General features: G+C 42.1%; 1 protein-coding gene across 1 annotated transcript in view; it reads right to left on the bottom strand.

Moving 5' to 3' along the window:
• Positions 1-5372: 5372 nt before the first annotated feature.
• The window catches only part of LOC112249889 (protein LBH-like), a 10539-nt gene continuing 4416 nt past the window's right edge, over positions 5373-11495 (bottom strand). Inside the window, exons 2-4 of the mRNA XM_042321432.1 lie at positions 8718-8822; positions 6466-6634; positions 5373-6158 (exon numbers count right to left, since the gene is read on the bottom strand). Of these exons, the coding sequence (XP_042177366.1) occupies positions 6103-6158; positions 6466-6634; positions 8718-8804 (312 nt within the window). The 5' untranslated portion in view covers positions 8805-8822 and the 3' untranslated portion in view covers positions 5373-6102. The remainder of the gene's footprint in view (positions 6159-6465; positions 6635-8717; positions 8823-11495) is intronic.

Raw genomic sequence — 11495 nt, 5'->3', positions numbered from 1 at the left:
TTGGATGTATCTTCTGGCCAATGCCTATTTCTCCAAGCACCAATTCACCCCTGACCCTGCTGTTATTAACATTTCCCATGTAGAACCAGCCTGAACATATTCTAATGGACCTGTTGTCATCACATTGTCAGATTCCAGCCACTCATCTACTTCTTAAAAGGGGGTTAATTGAAGCCAAGTATCATCAGACCCATGCCATTGATGTGATGACAACTGACCACTGATATGGTAGGTAGTGTGCTCAATAATCCTTGTATTATGGTCTGAATAGTAATCTCTATCTGATTTCTCTGAGTGAGGTCATCGTGTTCCATTGAGGGCGGAATTGGCCTGTAGCGACCCACTGTGAACTAGCATGGTAAGCCTTGTTGGATTTGTGTAGGTGAAGGAAGAGGAGGAGAGGAAAGTGCTTTTTCTCTCTGGCTCTAAGGCACTCAGCCAAGCTGTAATGGGCCACCACCGAGAGCCACTCTTACGTAACCAACTTGGTAAATACACCACCAAGAGCTACCATCAACATCCTTTGTTTTTGTGGAAAAAGGTGGAATGGGTAGATTTAAGAATCGAAAAATCATGGTTGGTTCTTTTCAGGCTTTATAATGCTTACAGCACAGATGTGATGTGTTAATTTTGCTAAACGGGTGTAATGATGGAAGCACTGCAGCGTTAAGTGCTCCGTGGCGAGAGCAGGAGACGAGACTCGGCTGTGATGCCTGTGTTGCAAGTTAATGTTACCTTGGTGACGTGGGCGATTGACGTCACGGCAAGAGACGAGAGAACGAGAAGGGCTCTTCAGTGGACAAAAGAGAGGAAGCAAGAAATAGAACAAGAGAGAGAGTACTGACATAGCAGCAACAACCAATCCTGAAGAGAGAGAGAGTACTGACAGAGCAGCAACAACCAATCCTGAAGAGAGAGAGAAAGAACTGACATAGCAGCAACAACCAATCCTGAAGAGAGAGAGAAAGAACTGACATAGCAGCAACAACCAATCCTGAAGAGAGAGAGAAAGAACTGACATAGCAGCAACAACCAATCCTGAAGAGAGAGAGAAAGAACTGACATAGCAGCAACAACCAATTCTGAAGAGAGTGACAGAGAACTGACATAGCAGCAACAACCAATCCTGATGAGAAAAAGAGAGAGAGAGAGAGAGCAACAACCAACTGACATAGCAGCAACAACCAATCATAGCAGAGAGAGAGAGAGAGAGAGAGAGAGAGAGAGAGAGAGTACTGACATAGCAGCAACAACCAATCCTGACATGACAAAGCAACAACCAATCAGAGAGAGAGAGAGAGAGAGAGAGTACTGACATAGCAGCAACAACCAATCCTGACATGAAAGAGAGAGAGAGAGAGTACTGACATAGCAGCAACAACCAATCAGAGAGAGAGAGAGAGAGAGAGAGAGCAGCAACAACCACCAATCCTCAAAGCTCAAGGGTAAGTTTGATAGGCCCAAGTTGCGGGGGAAGTTTGGCCTTAACTATCAGGGGTCCTTGCCAGATGGTCAGCGGGGTCTCTAGGTATATATTATAGGGCACACTCTCAACACTGGTGTCATCATTCACTTCTAAGAGGAGGAAGGAAGATTCCTCAGAGGGAAATTAGCTGGATTTAGGCCACTGGTGCATGGCTATCATTCTTCGAACAATGTTCCTTTAGGTATAGTACTCAACAGAGTCTTTGGCAGGGCATACAAGATAAAGCTGGGCACTTCGTGTGCGTTGCTTATCTGACTCCCTCTACGCTGCTCTCTCCTGAACAGATCAGGACATGACAGGAGGGCCATATGAAGGATTCGTCTTGCTTACTTCTTGTTGCTTCTTCTCCACAATCTTTGGACAAGAAAGTGTATCCCTTTTCTTGATTTTCATTATCATGCTTAGTTTTAGCCCGGAGCAAATCTCCTTACAGGCCTGGTCTACAACACACTTCCTTTTTTATCTCAGACAGGCTTTCTTAGATACAGAACTTCAGCTTCATCATCATGTCTGTCTTTCTCCAGGACTCTATTCTCATCCACTGAGACGCTCTTGTTTTCCAAGAGACCGGCTCAATCAGTGTGTGCCACAAGTGGGGTAACATTGGTCTAAGGAGAGTCTCTGTCAGCGTGAGTTACATCACCCAGACAGGAGTTCTCCCTACAGGCGCACTGAAAGTACTTTCCAGGATGAAGAAGGCCACCCTGAGAACCCAGAAGACAGCTGTGAACAAGCTTGACCCAGGACATTAGAGCTGATGCTGGGGGAAAACCATAAAGATGGATAGAGAGCTCTTGTGCCACATAGGCACCCCACATGCCGTTACAGAAGAGTCCATTGTATAGATTGGAGATTGGCTCTCTACTATCTCTATGGAAAAACTCACAACTGATTTCCTCTCACATCCCCAGCAGCAGGTGTACAGGAAAGGTGGGCTGCAAAGTGCCCATTTGTCACAACACGGGCAGAACTGGCAATCACGGGATGAAGAAATTAGTATAGTGCCAGCTGCTCTATGGTAAGACCAAACTTGATCGAACACGCACACAGTGGCCACTTTCCTCAGCTAAATAACACTCAGCCAACACTCACTCTACACTCCAACAAAGAGAACTAAGTTCAGTTTGAACCACTACGATCAACATCTCAGTGCAATTCTGCCATTTAAAATTTCACATGAACTGGCAAGCTTCAATTCCATTCTCAGAAACACTCAACCAACCAAAATGCAGAATAAAAAAAAGCTATCTTCTTCACAAGCATTTATCACAAATAGCCAGGTACAGTATCTTACGACATTAACCACATGGAAGAATGTGGCCATACCCAACGGTCCACCACAATATGTTAAAATAAATATTTGAATCAATAAAGATCCAAAATAATGTAGAACAAATAACAAAACATGTATTTTAATAAACAGAAGTATAGCAGTGAATTGTTGTTTGTTTTTTCGACAATAAGAAACCAGTCATTACTGTTACCGTAAACCATACAAATAGCACGTAGATGATTGTATTGTACACTTAATCATATATATTGTACAATGTATTTATTATTACAACTTGTATAATTTATGGAAAGTGTAATTGGTGTTGTCAATGTGTTGTCAGTTGAGATGTTTGAGATAAGCTCTCTATGCAGAGGGAAAGATTTTGTCGACAGCCACGACTCCCTTCAATGTGCCATAGCTACACGTAAACATGGAATATAAATCTCCTGATCCTGCAGTTATAGGTGGCAGGTAGCCTAGTAGTTAGAGTGTTGGGCCAGTACCCAAAATGTTGCTGGATCAAATCCCTGAGCTGACAAGGTAAAAATCTGTTGCACTGCCCCTGAACAAGGCAGTTAACCCACTGCTACCTGGTAAGCTGTCATTGTAAATAAGAATTTGTTCTTTACTTACATGCCTAGTTAAATGAATAATAGTAGTTGTCTTATTTGTGCCGAAATGAATAACACAACATAAAATGTTGAAAAAAACTCATGTAATAACAGGCTGGGGCATTCTGGAAGGTTCACATGTCAGTTGTCATAAGTGGGGCATTCTGGAAGGTTCACATGTCAGTTGTCATAAGTGGGGCATTCTGGAAGGTTCACATGTCAGTTGTCATAAGTGGGGCATTCTGGAAGGTTCACATGTCAGTTGTCATAAGTGGGGCATTCTGGAAGGTTCACATGTCAGTTGTCATAAGTGGGGCATTCTGGAAGGTTCACATGTCAGTTGTTATAAGTGGGGCATTCTGGAAGGTTCACATGTCAGTTGTTATAAGTGGGGCATTCTGGAAGGTTCACATGTCAGTTGTCATAAGTGGGGCATTCTGGAGGGTTCACATGTCAGTTGTCATAAGTGGAATCTTGGTTAAAAACCAGCTATGACAAGTCAAAAGACTAAGTAGACATGAAAAGACTAAGTAGACATGAAAAGACTAAGTAGACATGAAAAGACTAAGTAGACATGAATGTCCAATTCTGGTTTAGTGTACAGTAGCTACAGTATATACCCAGGCTAATGTGTTTTAGCTAATGTGCTGTAATAGGTTAATATCCCACACATTTACATGTGATACAGTGAATAAGTGGGATAATAAACTGTTGCAAAATGTTTGAAAATATCCAATTGTAATTAGAGAGGGAAATGAATTCAATATTTAAAAACAATACTAAATAAATGTGCACTCCCATAGAACATTAATACAGTTATTATGCGTTGAGAAAAATAAAAACACCACTTCGGTATCTAAAGTGCTTTGGCATCTACATTTGTGCATGTGTTGCAATGCATTTTAAAGGGTGTGAGCGAGATGTTTTTGTTCTTGAAATGTAACCATAATATCAGATTCCAAACTATACTGAACAAATATATAAACGCAACATGCAACTATTTCAATGATTTTACTGAGTTACAGTTCATATAAGGAAATCTGTCAATTGAAATATTGAAATATGCACCCCATTATTTTTAATTCTACTTTGCACATTCTTCCACTGCAAATCTACCATTCCAGTGTATTACTTGATATATTGTATTTACTTTGCCACCATGGCCTTTTTTTTGCCTTTACCTCCCTTATCTCACCTCATTTGCCCACATCGTATATAGACTTGTTTATATTGTATAATTGACTGTATGTTTGTTTTACTCCATGTGTAACTCTGTGTCGTTGTATCTGTCGAACTGCTTTGCTTTATCTTGGCCAGGTCGCAATTGTAAATGAGAACTTGTTCTCAACTTGCCTACCTGGTTAAATAAAGGTGAAATAAAATTAAAATTAAAATAAAAATGAATTCATTAGGCCGTAATCTATGGATATCACATGACTGGGCAGGGGTGCAGCCATGGGTGGACCTGGGAGGGCATAGGCCCACCGAGGCCAAGGAGCCAGGCCCACCCACTAGGGAGCGAACACTCCTCAGTTTCATCAGCTGTCTGGGTGGCTGGTCTCAGATGATCCCGCAGGAGAAGAAGCCGGTTGTGGAGGTCCTGGGCTGGCGTGGTTACACGTGGTCTGCGGTCGTCAGGCTTGTTGGACGTACTGCCAAATTTTTTAAAACAACGTTGTGCATGTGTAGTTTATGGTATAGAAATTAAGATTAAATTCTCTGGCAACAGCTCTGGTGGACATTCCTGCATCTAGCATGCCAATTGCACGCTCCCTCAAAACTTAAGACGTCTGGGGCATTGTGTCGTGTGACAAAACTGAACATTCTAGAGCGGCCTTTTATTTTCCCCAGCACTAAGTGCACCTGTGTAAAGATCATTCTGTTTAATGAACTTCTTGATATGCCACACCTGTCAGGTGGATGGATTATCTTGGCAAAGCAGAAATGTTCACTAACAGAGATGTAAACAAAATATGAGAGAAATAAACTTTTTGAGCGTATGGAAAATTTCTGGGATCTTTTATTTCAGCTCATGAAACATGGGACCAACACTTTCCATGTTGCGTTTATAAGTTTAATGAACAAAAACAATCCCAGACACGCTATGAAATTGGGCAAAATATTAAATAATAAAACCAGTTATGTGAAAATTATGTTTTTTCAAGTACATGTGCTTTGTAATACAATGATGCTTGAAGGGAAAACAAAACTGTAATAAGGACTAATAGATAATAACATGCATTTGAGCAGAAGCTGACAGCTATACAATGATGAATTCTCCTCTTCCAAGCTCACTGTGTAAATCTGTATATCTACAGTATACATACAGTTTTCATAAGAGTACAGTGTTCTAGACTTTGGTCTAAGATAGCCAGATACATTAACATTTTATATACCGAGGCGTTCCTGTCTTTAATTCCAATATCTTCAGATCACAGATAAACTCTGAAAGGGGTGTACTTAATAAAAATGGCATTGTGAAACATAAAAGTAAAACAAGCAACAATTGATTTACAGTAGCAAGCTACCCACTAAGGTTTGGCACGTAAGAGTTATTTAAGACAATCGTGCCGGACTCGGCCCCACCAAGTGGTGTGGAGGTCTACCAATGTGTTGGCGGTTCTATTAATTAAGGGTTTAGCCTGAAGACCCTCCCTCCTCCTTGCTGCTGTCCATCATAGAGAAACTCACTGTGAACGGCTGGAATGGTGCCAGCACTGCGAGAGTCCGTTTTAAACTCCTGCCATCATTCTGTCAACTTGCTCTTTGTCTTCGGGATGTTCTCCACCTGCCACCAACACACATATTTAAATACATTCCATTTGGATAGCTACATTTCGCTTACAGGCTCCCCCTGACTACAACCTACAAGCTCCTAGTCTTTTCCAGTATTCCAAATCACAAACCTCAAAACTATTGAATAGTTTTAAAATGTTCTAAACTTCATTAGGCACAGCAAGTAAGAGTTCCTCAGGTCCTCTCTTTTGTCTGAAGTTTTCTTCAGAAAAATAAACTGATTCTATTCTATTGTCTCCTGGAGAGCCCTCCTGGTTTTCACATCTCTTGGCTGTAAATGGATTTTTAGTGGTTCTCACCTACTGCCTGGGCCTCAACCTCTCCGGAGTCGTCGTCAGGGGAACTGGGGTCGTCAGGGGGCCAGCGGAGCTCGCCACTCTCCACCTCCCCACTCTCGGAGGGCTCCACCACGATGGACGGAAGCCGCTTCGACAGCTTGGGGAACCGCTCGTGGGAGTCCGGAAAGATCTGGAAACACAATCACGTCGGGGTAACCAAAGAATAAGGGGAAGATCTGGGAAACAGGGTAAGGGTTGGGATGTACTGAACAGAACTGAATTCAACACTGAATTGCTAGCAAAGCCAATCCTGTTGGTAACATCTGAGACATTGATGGAGTAGGATCAGGTTAACCCTAGATTATATGCTCAGTTTAGTGTTTTGTGGCATCCAACAAATATGTAATTTACCAAGTAGTCTCCAAGGGCTCAAAACACATTCCAGAGAAAAGACAGCATGACTAATCATGCCACAAGACGACGCTCAGTGAGAGAGGTAAGGAGATTTGGCTAGTGACTTGAATGGGAAACTATGTTTTCCACTTCCTCCCCCCCTGATTGACATTTCCCGCTAGTCTAAAACGGTATTTAAAGCTTTGAAATGGATGCCGGGGTAACGAGGCGCTTTGCATTAGCTGCAAGCCGCAAGTGTCACTTCTATCTCAAAATCTCGGGCCTCTGAAGAGCTCGAGCCGACGAGATGTATTACACAATTTGTGCAGGGCGCGATTACTTTCATAACACCACTGTGTGGGGGGATTATTTCCATAACACCACTGTGTGGGGGGATTACTTCCATAACACCACTGTGTGGGGGGATTACTTCCATAACACCACTGTGTGGGGGGATTACTTCCATAACACCACTGTGTGGGGGGATTACTTCCATAACACCACTGTGTGGGGGGATTACTTCCATAACACCACTGTGTGGGGGGATTACTTCCATAACACCACTGTGTGGGGGGATTACTTCCATAACACCACTGTGTGGGGGGATTACTTCCATAACACCACTGTGTGGGGGGGATTACTTCCATAACACCACTGTGTGGGGGGATTACTTCCATAACACCACTGTGTGGGGGGATTACTTCCATAACACCACTGCACTGAAGGAGGAAGAGGGGGGTGAGCGAGGGACACCTGCATCTGCATGGGGGCAAGCTGGTTGGCTGAGAAAGTTACAGTTTGCCCCTGGATTAGCTGCCATCTCTTACTTGAGAGATTTCACTGGCTTTAGACAATGAATTGAGCCAAATCCATAAAGACCCTACATGCACATGGCCTTCTAAAAGAAATTACACACATTTACTTTACTTTGGAGTCACAAGAGAGAAGCCAGTTCTTTGGAGGTACCTTTGAAGTCACTGGGTCTTTGAAGTCAATGGGTCTTTGAAGTCACTGGGTCTTTGAAGTCAATGGGTCTTTGAAGTCACTGGGTCATACAAGTCATTGGGTCTTTGAAGTCAATGGGTCTTTGAAGTCAATGGGTCTTTGAAGTCACTGGGTCTTTGAAGTCAATGGGTCTTTGAAGTCAATGGGTCTTTGAAGACACTGGGTCATACAAGTCATTGGGTCTTTGAAGTCACTGGGTTGTACAAGTCACTGGGTCTTTGAAGTCACTGGGTCATACAAGTCACTGGGTCTTTGAAGTCACTGGGTCGTACAAGTCACTGGGTCTTTGAAGTCACTGGGTCAAACAAGTCACTGGGTCTTTGAAGTCACTTGGTCTTTGAAGTCACTGGGTCTTTGAAGTCACTGAGTTTGAAGTCACTGGGTCTTTGAAGTCACTGGGTCTTTGAAGTCACTGGGTCTTCACTGTAAAAAGTTAGCAGAAATCAGATGGGATTTTTTCCAGAGGATGAGAGGGGGATGAAAGGGGAGGCTGTGATGAAGGTGCAGTCAGAAATAGCCTTGCTGTCAGTTTAGAGCAATGGAGGGACATTTGCACTTGTCATGGGTCTACAGGGAAGGAGAGAGGAGAAGAGAGAGATCTGAGAGAGTGACATGTGTGTGTGTGTGTGTGTGTCTAGTTTCTGTGTGTGTTTGTGTGTGTGTGTGTGTGTGTGTGTGTGTGTGTGTGTGTGTGTGTGTGTGTGTGTGTGTGTGTGTGTGTGTGTGTGTGCACGTGTGTGTGTGTGTGTGCGCGTGTGTGTGCGCGTGTGCACGTGTTGCTCATCATTTGTTTGTGCATGTACACGATTCTTATGTTGTGCTGTAGTGTGTGTTGTTGGTTTTAGTTTTTTTGTGTCTGTTTGAATTAGTCCCACCTGAAAGGATATGCCCTCGTCTGCTGGGGCACCTCCGACGGTGAAGTCTCCCACCGTCGAATCACAGGTGTTCATCACTTCTGTCATCCCGTCAGTAAGCCTCGCCTTCACCCAAACCAAAACAAAAAGAAAGGCGGACATTTTCTCAGTACAGTAACAAAGCCATAAAGTACGGCCCCGTTACAAACCAAACATCCCTACAACTAGTCACAAGGGCTTAACAGGTGTGAACAATATTGGCAGAGATTTTTCTATTTTTTATTTTTTTTCGGGTTGCATACATTTATTTTAGAGATGGAAAAATACTTTCAGTGTAAACTTAAACCACTAACTAGATACAAATAATGTAGAAAATATAATGCTGCTATATATGATCCTTGAGAACTAACAATCACCTAAATAAAAGCTAGAGAGTTTGAGCAAAAGAACACAGCATTAGCCATGGCAAAATGCATGAAATTGCAGGAAATTAGCTTTGAAACTGTAACATTTTATTTCAGCTTCATGGCAAAATGTGTAGAATTACAAGAAATTAGCATTGAAGCTGAAGAAAAAAAATCTCAGCTCCATGGAGAAATGTGTAGAATTGTATGAAAATGGCTTTAAAAAATGCTAAAAAATACAGTGCCAAGATGGAGCTTAATGAAAGCCAATCATGCTCATGGGGGGGGTCCTATCCACAGTCATTTAGGCTTCTGATCTTTTGACTAACTGTTGGAAGAATATCTGATCTGATTGGTCAAAAGGCCAATTGGCGGAGATCAGAATTGGGCTACCTGTGTAAACACAGCCAATGTACACTTGCGTATTTTCATTTCTCATTTGCCAATGAATGCTACAGGGCCCGATTCTGCTCATGCACCAACAAAATACCCTCAGCAAATTGGCAATGTGTTGCAAGAATGTTTACAAAAGGTTATGGGAAAGCTTTAGTTCAGGTAATGTCTGCTGCATGATATCACAGTATCATTAGATTGTGCTCTTGGTAAGCCGTCATTATAAATAAGAATTTATTCTTAACTGACTTGAATAGTTAAATAAAGGTTAAATAATTTAATGAGAATGTTACCTAACGTTTACCTAACATTTTGGAAATATCCTCCATTACAGCAGGTGGAGCTATGGGGGTAGCCGGTTCAAAGCCCAACCACACCATTTAGATTTTTGCTGTGTCCTAAAATGAACCTTGTGTGTCTAAATGATGTATACTTTACTTAATCTTTTTCCACTGAGTCTGTGCTACAGTCTTCACTGCTCTACTCGTGGCAAGAAAAATGTTCATTCAAACGAGCATTCTTTTTATAGAGAAGATGAGGGCGTGAGTTGGAGCAGAATGTCTGACATGCTCCGGGGTGAAGTTTACCCTAAGTACAGATCTAGGATCAGCTTCCTCTCCCCCAATCCTAACCTTAACCATTAGTGGGAGAAATGCTAAACTGACCCAAGATCAGTGAACTTCACCCTACTCTGTCTGACACCAGGAACAAGGATGCAACTGCTGCTGGGAATGTAAATAATTCAGGTTTAACATGTTCAACATTAAAATGAAGTTGTTCTGCTTCGGGGACAATAAGCGAACAGTTGTAGATTTATTCCCTTTTGAGTTCTAGTTTCAGTCAGGAACGGAAAATCACTAGCATAGTGTGTGTTTCTTTCAAAACGATGCATTTTATCCAAGATAAAGATATTTCATAAAACGAAGCAGCACTGAGAACAGCTGGGAAAAGAAACATAACTTTTGTTTCGAACTTTCATCAAATAGTACATCCAACAAGTCTCTCCATATTCACTTCCACATTTTTACTTTGGTTGGAAAACGTTTTTTTTTTTCATTGAGTCAATCAATCGGTACAATCAATGAAAAACATTACAACTGACCATTTTTAGAACAACCCCATCTTCCACCTCATCCCTAGGGAAGTCTTATTTTTATGTTTATTTATACATTTGTTATAGTAGTATTTAAAAAAAACTTTCACTAAAATACATGTGAACATGGTAACAAGTACAGTCTTATTCTTTTAGTCAATTACTAACAATTTCGACATGGGAAAGTGAGTGATTGGCAAATCGATGACAGTAAACCAATCAATTAGGTGCCAGGGAGAAGAGAAAACCAGAAGACAGGCAGGAATAAACATCACACAAGCCCATCACTAACCCACCCATCAGCTAAGTGTTGTCTTCCATTTTACAACATGATTAGTTGAATCACGTGTGTTAAAGCTGAGCTGGAACAAAAGTGTACACACACTGTTCTCCACACTTGACCTGAATGATGGCAAAAAAAAAACGGATCCACAGTCCCATTAATAATCAGATGCTTTCGTCCAAAGCAGCTTTCAGTAAACACTTCAACGCGGAACATGTACTGTAGTTCATGCAGCAATGGGCTATTTATTAACACTGTTACCAGTGCCATGTTCAAACTCATTGCACCACGGGATCCTCACAGCAATCAAACTACACAGAGCCACTGTTTTCCATGCTTCCTAATGCTCTGGGTTATCGTATCTGATCGTTTGGACGTATGGTAACCATCAGAGCCATCATCAGTCCTAATGCTAGTGTGTGTTTGTGTCTGTGTGTAAACGTGCGTGCACATGTGTGTGTTTGGTGGGGTGACTAATCTACTGCACACACCCCCCCCTCTCCCCCCCAGCTGTTGCCACGGAGACATGGTGGGCGGTCAATAATCAAGATGTCTTTTATGAAAAAGTGCCATACTCCAAAGTGCCAGTGGGTGTTGATAGCGTAAGGATGTGTCTATTGTTTTGC

The sequence above is a fragment of the Oncorhynchus tshawytscha genome, linkage group LG05 (genome assembly GCF_018296145.1).
Source record: "Oncorhynchus tshawytscha isolate Ot180627B linkage group LG05, Otsh_v2.0, whole genome shotgun sequence".
In the NCBI taxonomy this organism is placed as follows: domain Eukaryota; kingdom Metazoa; phylum Chordata; class Actinopteri; order Salmoniformes; family Salmonidae; genus Oncorhynchus; species Oncorhynchus tshawytscha.
Note: the sequence above shows the minus strand (reverse complement) of the source record. Positions and strands in the feature narration are given on the sequence as shown.